The sequence below is a fragment of the Lepisma saccharinum genome, chromosome 27 (genome assembly GCF_977018435.1).
Source record: "Lepisma saccharinum chromosome 27, izLepSacc3.1, whole genome shotgun sequence".
Taxonomy (NCBI): Eukaryota; Metazoa; Arthropoda; class Insecta; order Zygentoma; family Lepismatidae; genus Lepisma; species Lepisma saccharinum.
This window is the reverse complement of record NC_139255.1, coordinates 55,948,593-55,967,272: the sequence shown is the minus strand read 5'-3', so window position 1 is coordinate 55,967,272 and position 18,680 is coordinate 55,948,593. Positions and strand designations below refer to the sequence as shown.

Genomic DNA, 18,680 nt, shown 5'->3' with positions numbered 1-18,680 from the left:
TGTTATCAAAACGAACCTCCCTTTCGCCTTGTCAGCGCGCGTGTGTGTCGCATTGTGCCGCCCAATTGAGCGTCTCTTCACCAGCGACCTCATCGAGGCCCTCACAAAGCCGATTACCATGATTGCAAACAATTATTACAACGACACGCCCCACTACACCACAAACAGGAGGGGGGAATCATTTCAATACCCGAATCTGTAGTTGGTAGGCAACCAGCTGATCCTTTCTGTGGCGCGGGTTGCGTTGTCGCCAGGATACGGTGTCTCGAACTGTTCTGCGCGAGGAATCAAATCTTTTGGTAACAGTCTGGACCTGCAGTTTAAAGTGGGATCCGAAACACTGTGCCATGTGCCTCCACCGGGTATCGAACCCGGGATCCCTTGATTGCAAGGCGACGACGTTACCACTATGCCATCGGGAAACGATGATTCCATCACACTACACTAATCTCACAAAGAGAAATAGCGAGACAGGCATGATATGTAGAGGAAAGACAATTAAATAGACAAAATAGGAATAGAGAAAATAAGGTGGTCAGACAACTGAATTAAGGCTATAATCAAGAAATAGGAAAAAAATACAGGAAAAAAAAACAAAAACAGACAAGAATAGAAATAGAAGAGACAGAGGAAAAACATAATGAAATAAATAATTAGATACATGCATAGAAAAAACAAATAAATTGTTAATGGGAATACAAAGGCAGATTGAGGGTACAAACATAAAGGGAAACAAATTTCAGTGAAGAATGCAGGCTTGATAAGGACTCGAACGTGGGACTGTGGAATACAGTGGCGTGCCCAAGGGGGAGTTGTGTGTGGGGGGTCATAAACCTGCCAATTTGGCCCAGTATTCCTGAAAAAACAACGTGGAAGTCAGGATAACATGACAAAATGATCACTGACTACTAAGAAAGTATTCCCACTCCCCCTCCCCTTTCGAAAATCATGGGCACCAACTGCACTGAAATTTCTACGTAGTACATCTCCTGTGTGTAAATGATTGTTGGATTGATTGGTATTAGTGTACTTAGCTTCTCTGTCACTTTTGTCTAATCGCGACGAGGAGGATAAGAGATGATATGATGAAATTGACATAACGGTCAATACGCCTATGACCTATTTCTATGCTTCTTCTATATCATCCGTTCATGATTCATCCTCATTGTCGAGCTTTGCCTAAATAGGTAAATTTCTTCGTCTCTCTCTCTCTCTTCGTCCCTTTCTCTCTGTTCGTCTCTCTCTCTCTTCGTCTCTCTCTCTCTTCGTCTCTTTCTCTCTCTTCGTCTCTCTCTCTCTGTTCGTCTCTCTCTCTCTCTCTTCGTCTCTCTCTCTCTCTCCCTTCGTCTCTCTCTCTCTCTTCGTCTCTCTCTCTCTCTTCGTCTCTCTCTCTTCGTCTCTCTCTCTCTCTCTCCCTTCGTCTCTCTCTCTCTTCGTCTCTCTCTCTCTCTTCGTCTCTCTCTCTCTCTCTTCGTCTCTTTCTCTCTCTTCGTCTCTCTCTCTTCTTCTCTCTCTCTCTCTCTCTTCGTCTCTTTCTCTCTCTCTCTCTTCGTCTCTTTCTATCTCTCTCTTCGTCTCTTTCCCTCTCTTCGTCTCTCTCTCTCTTCGTCTCTCTCTCTCTCTCTCTTCGTCTCTTTCTCTCTGTTCGTCTCTCTCTCTCTGTTCGTCTCTCTCTCTCTCTCTTCGTCTCTCTCTCTCTCTTCATCTCTCTCTCTTCGTCTCTCTCTCTCTCTTCGTCTCTCTCTCTCTCTCTCTTCGTCTCTTTCTCTCACTTCGTCTCTCTCTCTCTATTCGTTTCTCTCTCTCTCTCTCTTCGTCTCTCACCCTCTCTCTCTCTCTTCGTTTCTCTCTCTCTTCGTTTCTCTCTCTCTCTCTTCGTCTCTCTCTCTCTTCGTCTCTCTCTCTCTCTCTTCGTCTCTCTCTTCGTCTCTTTCTCTCTTCGTCTCTCTCTCTCTCTCTCTCTCTTCGTCTCTCTCTCTCTCTTCGTCTCTCTCTCTCTTCGTCTCTTTCTCTCTGTTCGTCTCTCTCTCTCTTCGTCTCTCTCTCTCTCTTCGTCTCTCTCTTTCTTCGTCTCTTTCTCTCTGTTCGTCTCTCTCTCTCTGTTCGTCTCTCTCTCTTCGTCTCTCTCTGTCTCTCTCTCTTCGTCTCTCTCTCTTCGTCTCTCTCTTTCTCTTCGTCTCTCTCTCTCTCGCTCTCTCTTCGTCTCTCTCTCTCGCTTCATCTCTCTCTCTCTCTTCGTCTCTCTCTCTTTCTCCCTCTCTCTCTCTCTCCTTCAATCTCTCTCTCTCGTCCATATTGGATGTGATGTGATCAGCACCACGCTCGGCTGCCTTAACCCTTGGAATCCATGTAGTTGAGTCTGGGTGAGCCCCCAGAATGCTTTATGCGGGAACAAGTCCGGAAAAATTCCGGCGTTAGATCATCCATCACGGTAATCGAACCCGGGACTACCGCGTGGCAGTCAGACGCTCTACCGACTAGACCACTGCGGCTCCAAAAGAGGTAGAAAAGAGACGTAAATTTAAATGTGGCGTGTCCAGAATTTTCGAAACGGGGAGGAGGTTACGTATACCTTTTTAGCGGTCAGTCCTCATTTTGACATATTTTCCTGTCTTTCAGGAATACCAGGGTTATAGCCCCCACCAACCCACCTTTGGGCACGCCACTGTGTTTATATATATAAAACTATTCATGTACGTATATAGAAATTGAAAGCGAGAGAAACAGTGTGGAAAGCGGGGAGATTAAAACAGGAAAAAGCAAGACATCATTTGTCTATTTTGAAACGTAACTCATTTCCGGCATAGCATTTTAGTCTCCATTGCCGGAGGATGTTAGCTGCTGGAGAAAGCTAACACTGGAAGCTCCAGCGGCTGGAGGCAGGTCACGTGACATCCTCATCCATTAGAACGAACCGGGACTCCGCCCTCACGCTAGGCTCCACGGGACGTTGCCAAAAAAGCGGCGGAGAAAATTAAAAACGCTTTGTTTGAGAGCGTCAGAATTTCCCCTTCAAAGGGAGCAGCCACAAAGCTCCGCGACAGAATGCGTTCGTGCCTCTTTCCTCGCCAGAAGATCGTTTCTTTTTTTCTCTCCCCACCTTTATTTCTGCCTTGCTCTGGAAGCGAGGGAGGATCTGGCAACGGTGCGGCGTTTCCGGATGAAAATCGAATCTGCCGTCATCTCGTGAGGGAGATGCGCTGGTCGGGATGGCGTTGGTGAGCTTTCTGATTCAGCACACGTAACCATTACGGTGTGGTGCTTGAAGAATTTCTATCCTGGGGAAATTGCTTATTGCGAGTGGGTAAATTAATGAATAGGGTGCGGAAGTTGATGAAATGTCATATTTTTTCTGACATCTCGGACACGATACCCATTAAATATATACTACATTACACGTCATCTAGAACCCAAAAAAGGTAATTTCGAAGTGCCTTTTTTTTTTTTTTTTTTTTTCATTTTTTACCAATTTTCAGGTTGTAGGTCATTTTCCCCGATTTTCGGCATTTTTCAGTCATTTTTCGCAATATTCGGTGTATTGTTTCGTCATATTTTGTCCCTTCTTTCGTTTTGGTAATATTCTTGAGTCTTTTCACCAAGGTGAAATATACAGCGTGTCCACAAAGTCCTGCTACCATTACAATGAAACTTAACTCCTAAACTATATGAGACAAAGACATGCGGTTTTTTACAACGTGTTCTACAGCTCTCAAAGTTTTAATAAGTAGTGGTATTGTATTATTATTACTTTAATTTTTATTGTTTTTTTGCATGTGGAAGTGTTGTAATTGTAAATAAAACTTTGAGAGCTGTAGAACACGTTGCAAAAAACAGCATGTCTTTATCTCATATAGTTTAGGAGTTAAGTTTCATTGTAACGGTAGCAGGACTTTGTGGACACGTTGTATATCTCGCAGGATTGCAATTTACGAGCAAAAGAAATTCTGAACTGGTGACAGTCTTTGTTGTGTCGGGGGAAACCACCAGGTGTCCGTCTGGGGCAAACTCAGATTTAAGATCAGATAAGGAGATTGCATTTTCTTTAATTTCCTTTTCATTTCAATTTTTAACCCGAAACTAACAAATTTAATGGTCATTTTTGCATTTTTTACGTAATTTTTCCCATTTTTTAGGACATTCTGTAGGTCATATACACCTAGCCTATATTTTTTAGGTCATCAACTTCCGCTCCCTAATAATGAACCTGACGCTGCTGAGTTTTTCTAGTTTGGGTTTCTATTCCTAAGTCAACTTTATGCACAGATAGGCTAATCGGGACCGGACCTACAGTTTAAATTGGCATCCGATTCACTATGTGACTGCACCCAGGCACGCATCTAGAAAGTATATTTGGGTGGGGGGCGAATTAAATGTCTCAGGAATAAGAGCCTCTAATAATAATAATGCTTAAATTAAAATAAGTATAAGTGGGTTTCATGTGACGTCAGGACGCGCACAGCCGCCATGTTTTTGGGAAATTTTGCCACAATGCAACAGTTTGTGACGTAGTTGAAACACACCCTGGGGCGCCGACTTGTCTAAATTATTGGGGGGGGGGTTCTGATCACTGAAAAAATTAATGAATGACTCACTACCTCCCATTTTTAAGTTTTGGCCTCAGTGTTCGGAATCTCGTAAAAGCCCATGAATTTCTTAAAAATACATAAATTTGTATTTACAGTTCGAATGCAAAATGTGTTAATTTAGTTAGTATTCGACAGAATAATCAAAGTAAAACTGCATTGGATCGAAAATATTGAGTGAAAAATACAGAAACAAGGTTATATTCTACCATTTCATACAAAGAACAAATGGTTTCACAGTTTTCAAAATTCTAATAATCACAGTTGTAGGTGAGAGGTCACACAACACACTTTACAAAAAAAAAAAAAAAATCCCACCAACATTTAATGCCTTTTCTTGAACGAGACGTGCAAAACTTAATATCAAAATTCATTCAGATACTGACTGCATAAAATGCAAAAGAAATAATGGAAAATAGTTCACTCGATTGCTGGATCGAGTCTCCCCATTTATATAATAATAATAATAACAATAATGATAATATTTATTATTATTTAGAATAAAATTTATTTTTGTTACTTTATAATATTAATTATTGCATAATAACATTTATAACTGTGGTAATAATACTTATTATCTTTCTACAATTCAACGATTATCATTTGCCCGACCCAACCCCCTGCAAAAATTTCTGGCGACGCCCACGGTGGTCAGCAAGCGAACCTCATAGTAGGTTTCGCTCGAAGTATTTTAAGCTTTCCCGACAAAATATAAATTTACCACAATTAATATTTAATCCATTGTCAAAGGTTTTAGTAAAGAAATAATATTGTGCTTTTGAACTGGCCGTATTTTCGAATAATGGCGTACTTGGTAAATTTAGGAAATCTAAATATGTACGTTATGCTATTAATGCATTTAAAATTCAGGAAAGGAGCAAAAAAAGGAGCCTGGAGATGTAACGGTATTTTACCGTCAATTTCCGCTTCATCCAACCGTAAAAATGACCATGACCGTTATATAAAGTATTAACGGTCATTACACAGTTACTGTAATTAATATATTTTAGTGGCTGTCTTAAAAATATATTTATAGTGCACTCAACTACAATCTATAATCATTATCAATCTTTATACACGATAAACTTTTCAAAATTAAATAGGAAACGATTGCGCGCTTTTTTGTAAGTTAACAGATAGACCGTTAAATTTTAACGGTAAAATATTCGAATTTAAACTCTTAAATAAGGAACACAGCAATTTTACCAAGAAAGTGATTCCCTCGTGTGTGTATTTAAGTGTCTCTTCTTGCGTGCCTCGTAAATAAACAATAAAATAATTAAGCAGAACCGAACAGAGTATAACTAACATAATGCTACGTCGTACCTAACTACCCCTAACTACCTCTACAGTTTAGTTTTTCTAAATTGCGTACGTAAAGGTTTCGCAGGAACTTGAGTGTTCATAATGAGGGAGTTATGACTGAGAATTTAACTTTTTTCTAATTCTTGTTTGAATTTGATTACGTTGGTCGTGGAAAAACAAAATAACTCAGGAATTTTAAGCAAAAAGAATGACTTCGTCTTGAAAAAAAAGGGGGGGTAAGAAAAAAGTGTAGATCTGGAAGCTAACATTAAAACACATCTGCGTCCGATAAAACATGGCTACCAGAAAACTACACTTGCCGAATTAAACATTTTAACCAGGCAGTGAATTTATATGTAAATACATGAATCCATATGATGCTGAAATTAATATTATTTTGTATTAACTTTGCGAATTGTGGTACATAAATCCCCAATCAACTCTTTTTATTTTCCATAAGGACATATGTTAGTACATATTTTAATTATTATTACATATAATTTCCATATTTTCAATGATAACATCTTTAAGCCTTGTCTCCATGATAACCAAAAACTCAATATGCTGACCAAGGCAGAATTTATTTTATTGTGAAACATAAAGTAAACGTTACGTTTCTTTATAGGTCTTCTTCAGATTCTATATATTTTCTGTCTTTGGTACAGAGTCTGAAGAAGACCTTGCTAGAAGGTTGAAACGTAACGTTTACTTTATGTCTTAAAATAAAATAAATTCTGCCTTGGTCAGCATATTGAGTTTTTGATCATATTTTCAAACATTTTTCGACCTATATTCCAGATTGATACTCACTTATTGAGTTAAATACCAATATATCTGCTATTCTAATATTCTTGACAACAATGGAACATACAATCTTCAGTTTTGGGGGTGAAATTTATTGTATATTTTAAATATATACACTCCCATTACTTCGTGCGATATTCAGTAAATATACATCCCACTTTAAAAACAATAGCAGGATATTCACATTTTAGTACCTAAAAGAAAATTTGGTAAACCATTGTTTTTGGTAACAGAAAATAAAGTATATTTTGTATTTAAATTTTGCAATACAATTAATGTCGTGTCAACCTAACGCATTTTATTTGGTTAGGTGAGCCGCTTGCTTAATGAAAATTGTCATGTTTTGCAATTGGTACGAGCCTCCTGACAACTTTTCTTCTGAGATTTCGGCCTGTGTATGGGACCGGCGGCCACCCACCATTGTGAGGCAATTGGGGAGCTACGAATGAGTAGCGTAACCCGGTCATGGAAACCAACTGGGTAACTCGCTGGATGATAGCCCAGCTCTGCTGGAGGATATGGGCGTCATGTCGTCCTGTTAGCAGACAGTTCATGGAGCGAACACAACTTGATTAACATGTTATGTAGTGAACTAATGAGTTAGAAAATCTAAACCTCCCGCCCCCACGCGCTGCTGGCAGGCAGCAACCAGTTCATGGAGCGAACATGGAGGAAGGGTGGCTTCATGTCTACGGACAGGCTCCAGCAGACGAAAAATTGACGAAATTTTTCGATTACTTCGTGGAGCAGTGGCTCGAAAATCAATTTGTGCCGATAGATATGTGGGGTTGTTACCAGGTGCGCCACAGGACCAGCAACTCGCTCGAGGGATGGAACTACAAAATAAACAGCCGCATGGGTACACCACATCCCACAATAAACAAGCTTATAATTTTTTTGAAGCTGAAAGAGAAAATTATTAGAATGGAGCTCAACTTGAAGGGAGTGAAGAGAAAGAAGAAATATGTAAAGTTGGACGAACGACTTGCAAGAAACACGAGAAAATATGAAGAAGATGGTGATGTGCCTAAATTTCTAAAGACAATGTACTACATTCTAAAACTGGATTGATAGCATGTAAAAAACCTCTGACGTAGCACAAAATGTACGTGTTTGACGAAGCAGATTAATGCTGCTGATGGGACTAGGCATTCAATTTGAAGACCCATCGTGTCTTTGGACTCTTTGTCGCATTGCTGGTGCGAGGCACTACGACAGGCTCACCTTCAGAATAATGACGTGCCCGAATGTGAAGAAGGCACGCAGTCCCGGTATAGGCCTTTTCGCACTTCATTATAAGGATATGTACAAGTTTTGTTTGGCACAAAGTGGACGTAAATACAAACCCATCCACCCTTTAGTAATACAATTTCCAGCGGGGCGGGGGAGGTCGATGAACATGTGTCCGCTCCATGAACTGGTTGCTGCCTGCCAGCAGCGCGTGGGGGCGGGAGGTTTAGATTTTCTAACTCACTAGTTCACTACATAACATGTCAATCAGGTTGTGTCCACTCCATGCCCTGTACGCTCCATGAACTGTCCGCTAACAGGACAGCTCCATGGACGTGAGGTTGGTAGTCCGGTAGGGACTTCGCCCTCAAGGGCTGTTGTGTCACGGGTTATGTTATGTTAAAGGTAAGGTAAGGTAAAAGTACGTGTGCACACAAGACATGAAGGCACATGGGGTGATGTGGAGGTATAGAGCCTCACATATTCTTAATTTCGGACATAGTTGGGATGATGTGATCAGCATCACGTCCAGCCGCCTTTATGCCCGAGGGTTGTCCCCAGATAACCATTTATACGAGGCTGTGTGGGCAATGAGTCACGCAGAAACAGGGAAATGTTCCTGGTCCAGATAACCTGCCCGGGATTCGAACCTGGGTCTACCGCGCGGAAGGCAGATGCTCTATCAACTGTTATGTTAGTGTGTGTGTGGGTGTGTGTGTGCTCTCCTGTGCTTTGCACTACACTTCCTTGATCACTGCCGAAGGTGGGGATGATGTGATCAGCTCCACGCTCCAGGCCGCTTCTAATCCCCAGAGTTTCCTCCAGGTACGCTGGGTAGGCGCCACTTCGCTTTTCGTGCCACTTTTGGCTAATTTGCGAAGATGGAGATGAGTGATGACGTGATGAAATTGATGAATGGACACTCACAAACATCTCGCCCAGGCCGGGATTCGAACCCGGGACCCCTGGCGTCTTAGCACGGGGGCCGGCCGGGAACCGCTTGAACAGGTGGATAAAATCGCGATTCTCGCCCACCGGCGATCGAACTCTGGTCCGTCGCATGGTAGTCAGACGCCCTAACGACTGAGCTACCGCGGCTTTCAACTGTTATGTTAAATCTATATTTACTTCCATATTTTGATTAAAAGAAAATAAATATGTATTTACATATCCAACACTTTTTAGCACATATACATCCGTATCCTGATAAATGCATTTGCTCCCCTCATACGAAGGGGTTCACCTCCCCTCCACCGAGCAAAAATTATCCTCCATTCCCCTCTCGCTGCCTGAGGGACTTTCCATCTCTCTGGCTGCCTTATCTTGGCGAAACCTTGGTTCTCGCGAGTAAGCAGGAGTTGAAGTCCTTACCTTGTAACGTTTCCCGCTTTTATCTGCGGATCCTGTTCTGTTCTGGGGCAGCCGAGATAACGCCCTTTGCTCAGGGAGGAGGCCTAAGACCCTCGCACACGCTCCTCACGGATTTCCGGAGCCCGCAGAATCCGGGAACCGACTTCGAATTGAACAGTTCTTGTATTCACTTACGGGTGAACATCAATATGCTAAATCGCCAAGGTGTCGAAACGTCATGTTCCGTGCGTCGCTGATAAAATATCAAACACATTACTCATGCATCAACCATGAGTGTAGCTTCAACTGAATGTAAATACAGGGTTAGCATAAATAATGTACCCGATTTTACACCCATGTTACTAATGGAATTCAGGTGCACAGATGTAGAGATAAAATAAAAAGTTGAAAAACATACACAGTGCCATTTCAAAAACTCGTCTAACGAGTTGAATATTTCAGTGAAATGTCTTCCCAACTCAGGAAGTCCTATTAATTGCTACGGGGGAGGATGAATTGGCGTTTGAAACAATTGACATCACTCACAAAAGATCTGCAGTATACTTAAAATATATAAGATTGATTGATATGGTTTCTTAAGTCCACTTTATCCACTGTAAGGCCAATCGGGACTGGACCTACAGTTTAAAGTGGGGTCCGAACCACTGCGTGCCTCCACCGGGTAATTTTGGAATTGGAAATATGTTTAAAGTAACAGATTGTGTACAGGTGAGTGGAGAAGGTTATATAATTTAGAACTGCATAATTTGTATTCATGTCCAGATATTATTAGAATAATTAAATCAAGAAATGTCTCGTCTCTTATATATGGACTTCGTTGAGAAATGTTTAGTTGTATTTTGGTGTTAAATAAATAATGTTAGATTATGCGATGCATATATTTTAAAATCAACTCGACAGCTTAAGTACACAATTAATGAACTATATGAAATAAAACCGTCATAATTTCTGAACGGTTCGCGTGATGACGTCCAAACTGCGTGGCTGGCCACAGGGCATGATGGGAATTCGTATGCGTATGCGCACGCAACGTGTTGATGTCGGCCATTTGCAAGTGAAAATGTCCTGGAGTAGTATTTTGGGGACCGCATTCTGGCTCTGCGGTACCCAGAGGCCACTGGAAGGGGGCTATGTTAAGGACAAGGTGTACAGGAATAACCCCAAAACCATTGCCGATCTGAAAACTGCCATTCAGGAGGTCATCGATGTTTCGACACTTCAGCGGGTCATGCAGAATTCTGCTGCTCGTCTGCCCCACATCATCGCCAGAGATGGCAGACATATCGAACATGTCTTAACCTAAATCCGAATGTCTGTAGTGCCGTTTACATGTGCAATACAGTTTGTGTACTACGTGGTTTGTTACTAATTTCCGTTTTATTTCATATAGTTCATTAATTGTCACCCTGTACAATCTGCATGTGTTTGAATACACAACAATTAGCACATGATGGTGTTGCCAGAGACAATTACAAAGCTGGGGAAAAGGGTTGACTCTTGTAGCATCCGTGAAAGTCTTCGAGGAATGGGTGCAGCAGCTGATTGAAGCGCAAGGAACAAAGAGGATAGCTGTTGCAGAAAAGTGCAAAAGTGTAATGAGTGCAAACGTGGAATTGGAAAAATTGAAAACAGTTTGTGATATTGTGGATTTTTTTTCTTGACGATATGAATCCGGTTGTAATAGTCTGTTTCATGTGTGGTCGAATTTCTTGTCATTTTCTGTTATGAAAAGGATTCTCTCTGACAGACGGCTATCTATGAATGTAGAGGAAAATAGTGGTTAGAGTGCAATCAAGGCAAAAAGTAAAGTAAAAATGTTGTTTTCATGTATACTTCAAACTTTCTGAATGATATTGTAAAGATTATAAATTGTAGGCTTTACCCAAAGTATCCCTTGTTTACAAGGCGACGACGCTACCACTGCGCCATCGGGGAGGCTCCTCAAAATATATTAGAGGAAAGAAGAAATTCCTTTCATGTCTCTGCAAATGGATATATACATGTACCTACGTAGTATTTCAGGGTAACGTGCATTAACGATAAGAACCTCTGAAAAACCTGTCCTTAGCTCTCCCCTTCCCTCCCGAGGCAGCGGTTCCTGAATTGGGAACATTACACTTGAAATATTCCATGTGAAAATATCGGTTCCTGAATTGGAAACATTTCACTTCAAGCATTTTATGTGAAAATATTGGTTCATGAATTGGGAACAATCCACCTCAAATATTTCATGTGAAAATATCGGTTCCTGAATACTGAACATCCCACATCAAGAATTCCATGTGAAAATATCGGTTCCTGAATTGGAAACATTTCACTTCAAGTATTTTATGTGAAAATATTGGTTCCTGAATTGGGAACAATCCACTTCAAATATTTCATGTGAAAATATCGGTTCCTGAATTCTGAACATCCCACATCAAGAATTCCATGTGAAAATATCGGTTCCTGAATTGGGAACATTCCACTTGAAATATTCTATGTGAAAAAATCGGTTCCTGAATTGGGAACATTCCACATCAAGAATTCCATGTGAAAATATCGGTTCCTGAATTGGGAATTGGGAACATTCCACTTCAAATATTCCATGTGAAATAATCGGTTCCTGAATTGGGAACATTCCACTTGAAATATTCCATGTAAAAATCGGTACCTGAATTGGGAACATTCCACTTGAAATATTACATGTGAAAATATCGGTTCCTGAATTGTGAACATTCCACTTCAAAAATTACATGTGAAAAAATCTGTTCCTGAATTGGGAACATTCCACATCAATAATTCCATGTGAAAACATCGGTTCCTGAATTGGAAACATTTCACTTCAAGCATTTTATGTGAAAAAATCGGTTCCTGAATTGGGAGCATTCCACTTGAAATATTCCATGTGAAAATATCGGTTCCTGAATTGGGAGCATTCCACTTGAAATATTCCATGTGAAAATATCGGTTCCTGAATTCTGAACATTCCACATCAAGAATTCCATGTGAAAACATCGGTTCCTGAATTGTGAACATTCCACTTCAAAAATTACATGTGAAAAAATCTGTTCCTGAATTGGGAACATTCCACATCAATAATTCCATGTGAAAACATCGGTTCCTGAATTGGAAACATTTCACTTCAAGCATTTTATGTGAAAAAATCGGTTCCTGAATTGGGAGCATTCCACTTGAAATATTCCATGTGAAAATATCGGTTCCTGAATTGGGAGCATTCCACTTGAAATATTCCATGTGAAAATATCGGTTCCTGAATTCTGAACATTTCACATCAAGAATTCCATGTGAAAATATCGGTTCCTGAATTGGAAACATTTCACTTCAAGTATTTTATGTGAAAATATTGGTTCCTGAATTGGGAACAATCCACTTCAAATATTTCATGTGAAAATATCGGTTCCTGAATTCTGAACATCCCACATCAAGAATTCCATGTGAAAATATCGGTTCCTGAATTGGGAACATTCCACTTGAAATATTCTATGTGAAAAAATCGGTTCCTGAATTGGGAACATTCCACATCAAGAATTCCATGTGAAAATATCGGTTCCTGAATTGGGAATTGGGAACATTCCACTTCAAATATTCCATGTGAAATAATCGGTTCCTGAATTGGGAACATTCCACTTGAAATATTCCATGTAAAAATCGGTACCTGAATTGGGAACATTCCACTTGAAATATTACATGTGAAAATATCGGTTCCTGAATTGTGAACATTCCACTTCAAAAATTACATGTGAAAAAATCTGTTCCTGAATTGGGAACATTCCACATCAATAATTCCATGTGAAAACATCGGTTCCTGAATTGGAAACATTTCACTTCAAGCATTTTATGTGAAAAAATCGGTTCCTGAATTGGGAGCATTCCACTTGAAATATTCCATGTGAAAATATCGGTTCCTGAATTGGGAGCATTCCACTTGAAATATTCCATGTGAAAATATCGGTTCCTGAATTCTGAACATTCCACATCAAGAATTCCATGTGAAAACATCGGTTCCTGAATTGTGAACATTCCACTTCAAAAATTACATGTGAAAAAATCTGTTCCTGAATTGGGAACATTCCACATCAATAATTCCATGTGAAAACATCGGTTCCTGAATTGGAAACATTTCACTTCAAGCATTTTATGTGAAAAAATCGGTTCCTGAATTGGGAGCATTCCACTTGAAATATTCCATGTGAAAATATCGGTTCCTGAATTGGGAGCATTCCACTTGAAATATTCCATGTGAAAATATCGGTTCCTGAATTCTGAACATTCCACATCAAGAATTCCATGTGAAAATATCGGTTCCTGAATTGGGAACATTCCACTTGAAATATTCCATGTGAAAATAACGGTTCCTGAATTGGGAACATTCCACTTTCTTATCATAATAATGCCCATGGGCATATTGCACTTAATTTCTGTGATCATATCACCCCACAGCTACAAGCAGAAAAGTAAATCACTGGGTTGGCATCTCTGAGCACCATGCGGCAGTTTCACTCTGCAGATATATTTGCCTGACCATCTTTACACCAAATATAATTCAGTTTCTTTCTCTCTTGGGAATATTATTGCACACTGTTAATACAGCAACGTCCAAAAAAATTATTACCTCAAAAATTGTCTTCTTACCTCATGAAATCAACCCTGCATGGCTTCAGATTCTTCTCACAAGCTCCAAACCTGCTGCCTCGTCTCACCACGGAGGGCGCTTTCAAACAAGAGTCTGAGAGTTGCCATAACATTAACGTTGCGCGAGATACGAGGGGTGGGCATATTCCCCCGAGTGACTCTAACATGCATTTAGTCAGTGTTCGAACAGAACAAACAAAATAAAAACTGCAATTCATAAAAGAAAATAGTGTAAAATTCACAAACCACGTTAAATTTTTCGTATCTTACTATTTAATAACAACAAGAAATTGGTTCATAGTTTCCAAAATTCAACAAATTATAGCCTTGTGCGAAAAGTCACACAACATAAACTTTATGAGTAAACTTTCTCCATAACTTTTATTTTCTTTTTCTTGAACGAGGTGTGTAAAAGTTAATAATAAAATATAATAAACAGTATAATTGCATGAAATGTAAAAAAAGAACAATACTAAAAATCAGTTGTGCACTCATCTGGTTGACCGCATAGCAAGTCTACCGGTTAAATAATTATGATAATAATTATTTTGTAATATAATTCGTTTATGTTTATTTGTTTATAATATTTGTTGTTGTAAAATAATAATTACAACCATGATAATAATAATTATTGTTATTATTATTTTTAGTGATCAAGTTTTATCAATGGCCTGGCCCATGCTTCAGACGTCCATGCCATTTCCAGCTTCAGAAGTAACTGCAGTAAGATCTCCAGACAATAGAAGTAACGAGGGGTGGGGTGTAGTGCCTGATGATCCACACTGCTTGCTCCTTAAGCGTCAGACCTGCACCTGCGGCGGAAGAAGCATGTGTTACGTGGCTCCTGTTAACATATCATGCGAGATAATTACGTCACCGCAGATCGACTGTCCTTTGTTTCGCCCGAGAGCAGAAACGTCTCCACGAGGTGCGACGGTGGCGCCATTTGGCTCCCGTGGAGGGAGAGATGGAGCATCTCTGGTGACGACATATTGCATCCGCGAAATGACTTGGTCTTGTTCCACATGGACAAAGCGACTGTCAAGTTTCCTGCTTCCTCGTTGGCCGGGGCAGGCTGCTTGCATGCCTTAGCAAACTTTCAGGGGACAATAGGTATACATTGCCTGTCTGTCATTGTGGAAATTCCATTTTTTAAAACAATTCGTCACTTTTTGCACGCAACTTTCGGAAAGAAAATGATGAAACAAGAAAGACAGAACTATAAATTGACTTGTAATACTATTGTTACATAAAAATAAACGATTAATTTAAAAATTTATTCCAATTGTTCACAAATCAAGACCAACATTATGGGAGGGAGTGAGTGCATGTGTATAATTACTAGACTTAGTATTTACACGCACCAAAAACGAGCAAAATATTCATGCAAATATGTTGTAAAACTTTAAATAAGCATATAAGTATGGCCTAAAATTCACACCCTAGTGTAAAAATCTAAACTGCTCAAATATGCTAAAAAAAACTTTTAAAGCATGTGAAAACCTAAAAATGCATGTAAATATGATGTAAAAGTCTTAAGAAGCATGCGAATATGCTGTTAAAACTAAAAGTATGTCCAAATATGCTATAAAAGCCCTTAAAATGCATGCATATATGCCGTAAAAACTTAACAATGTATGAAAATATGCTGTAAAACGTAAAAATGCATGTTTTGTAAAAAAAACTAAAATGCGTGTATCTTGATGTAAAAACCTAAACTGCTTACATATATGCTGAAAACCCCAAAAAATGCATGCAAATATGTTTTAAAAAGCCAAAAAATGCATGTAAATATCCTGTAAAAGCCTGAAAATGCATGCAAATATGCTGTGAAAAAATGAATGCAAATATGCTATGACAAAATGCTTGCAAATATGCTGTTAAAGCCTTTAAAAAGCGTAAAAGTATATGCAAATATACTGTAAAAATGTTAAAATGCATGAGAATATGCTGTAAAAACTATAAAAATATGGAAAATGAAAGTAAACATGAACAGCAATTAAAAAAACAAAGGCAATCTGCTCCTGTACTATAGGAACCAGCCCGTGGTGTCGCGAGTGCATATGGAGGGGACCTGGCTTCGAACCGCTTCCCTCCGCCTGCAGCAAGACGCCGGGGACAGCGGGAGGAAGCACCTGTGGCCACCTGGGGGCCTCCTCCCCCTTCCTCTCACTTCCTGAGACGCTTCCGCCCTGGCCGCCAGGTGTCGCCTGCGAGAAACGGCCGCAAATAATTAATGGCGTGCTTGAGATGTTTTCCTGCGAGTCGAGTCTCAACATGGCCCGTATCCTTGGGGACTTCCTCCGAGACCACCGTTTCTTTTTTATAAAAAGCTTAATGCAGATTTAAGGGCCCGCTGTACTGTTTCGTACTGATATTTGTATTGAGTTTCATGTGTGAAATAGTAGGATTTGCAGTTCAAAAAGAAGTATCTGTGTTCCTGTTATTTAACGTCGCTTTTCCACCACTTATGACTAATCGTGACGATGAAGGTGAGTGATGATTAGATGAAATTGATGAAGGGACATATCCACACCTCCCAACCAGGAGCGTACATTTATTTATTTATTTATTTGTGGCGGTGATTAAGGCTCATGCCTTTTCTTACACTCAACCACATACAAAAGTTCATAATATAGAACTTATTCATAAATTGATTCATATATATAAACATTGCAAATAACGATCACACATATACCTTTCATGTCAAACCAACAGCGGTAAAAATATGTAATTCAAACAAATACATAAAAAATATATATGTACATGTACACACACTCATACATGGGTTTATATACATAACAGGCCACTACAAATATTTATTAAACATGTATTAATTTGACAAAACCAAACAAAAATCACTCCATACAACTTTCTCTTAATCTTCTTTTGAAGATACCTATGGAAATTGATTTTCTAATTTCATGTGAAAGTGCATTCCAGTCCCTAACCACTGATACAGTAAAAGAGTTACTAAAAAATTCAGTTTTGTGAGTTTTAATTGTCAGAAGATTGGAACTTTGGGATCTTGTGTATGATAACTCTGGGTTTCCTAAGGGAAGCAATCTGTCTGTGAGATATAAAGATATAAAGATCGGCGACAGTCGGTTGCCTTTGTTGTACATTTACAAAGGATGCCGGCTTCCACAACAATAACAAGTACATATACTGCCACTAGACGATAAGCTGCGCGGTTTTTTCTTTTGTTATGAACCAGGGCGGGCGGCAGTCATTTTGCCTCCCTGGGAGGTGGCGGCAGGTGCCGCTCTATTTCGACCCCCCCCCCCGGTCATTACGCAGCAACGGAAAATTGAAAATCAATATATTCCTAACTAAAACATCAAAATATAAAATAAATAATGAGACTTCTTATGCTATTTCAATACTATTCAGCGCAAAAGAATATCTCGCTCGATCACAGTTTTCAATAGGCTTATTTTTTTCTTCTCTTCAAAATTTTGCCGCTCTGGGCGATGGCACGGTTCGCCCTCCCCTTCCGCCGACCCTGCTATGAACTTGGTCACCCATCAAAGCATGGCAATTTTAACACAGAAAACAATATGTATCGCATTAAGCAGCAAAAATGACAGCCTCCTCTATGCAATTTCTAGAAGAACACGTGCCGGAGCCAGAGTTGAAATGATGTTGGAGCCACATAATTTATTTATTTTGAATAATTCCAAAATTATGAAATATGAACAATTTGTTGCTGCTATTCGCTGCTCTCTTGTCAAAATGCTTTATTGGGATGCTAACACCATGACTGGCTCCCTCCTTCATGAACTCGTGCACGTTGCTTAGAATTTCCCGAGCTTGGCTATGCAAGGTTTTTGATTTCAACTTCGACAGAACTGGAGGCATTATGGAATTTAACGTTCATTAGCAAACACACACTTTTACATACACACACGCAATACACGCACACAACGTCAAACCGGTCAAATACTTAGTATAAAATAAAAATATGGTGCTTCCAATCCAACAAAACTCACCGCCACTTTACCTGCCTTTCCCCTTCCGTGACAGAAATAGTGCTTCATTATTAGAGTTGGCAACACTAGTTACTAGCTAGCCAATGAACATGCACTGCATAAAAGAAGCAAGCACTACGCCGTGCTATATTGCCACATTACCGTCCCTGCCGAACGGTGGGAACCGCGAGCTGGAGCGCTATTCAATTATTTTCAATGAAGTTTGCGCGAGTGTGTCCAGGAATGGAATGACAATATGGCAACAATAGCGAAGGTTTTCGAGCAGGGTAGAACACGTGATGTTAAGAGAGAGGGAGACGAAACGAAAATTCGTTTCTACGCAACGGCAAATTTATGTGTGATGCACTCTAAAGATGGATTGATCTTGCCCAGGATAGGAACAGAAGGAAGGCCTGTGTTGCTGCGGCCATAAACCTTCCGGTTTAAGAAGGCTAGAGAGTTAGTTAGTATTGTTAGTGCGCATTAAATCATGATAAATGAAAGGGAGAATTTATAAGGATTTTTTGGTGAACTTATTACGCATGGTAACACTGTTAAGCCTTTTTTCCATGTTAATAAAACAATCAAATGCTGACGAAGGCAAAATTTATTGTAGAAAAAAAATTACACTAAAACGCAACGTTTCCCTCAGACAAACATTAACAATAATTTCTTATTTTTATTGTGAATGATAATAATTTCTTATTATTATTGTGAATAATAATAATTTCTTATTTTTATTGTGAATGATAATTTCTTATTATTATTGTGAATAATAATA

General features: G+C 39.6%; 2 protein-coding genes across 2 annotated transcripts in view; one reads left to right on the top strand and one right to left on the bottom strand.

The window, feature by feature from the left end:
- The window catches only part of peb (zinc finger protein pebbled), a 225,815-nt gene that overhangs the window by 186,266 nt on the left and 20,869 nt on the right, over positions 1-18,680 (bottom strand). The gene's annotated exons all lie outside the window — the stretch shown is intronic.
- Positions 7,359-7,763, top strand: LOC145980264 (uncharacterized). Its single transcript, XM_083113272.1, has one exon. The coding sequence runs from the start codon at positions 7,359-7,361 to the stop codon at positions 7,761-7,763; it is 405 nt and encodes a 134-aa protein (XP_082969398.1).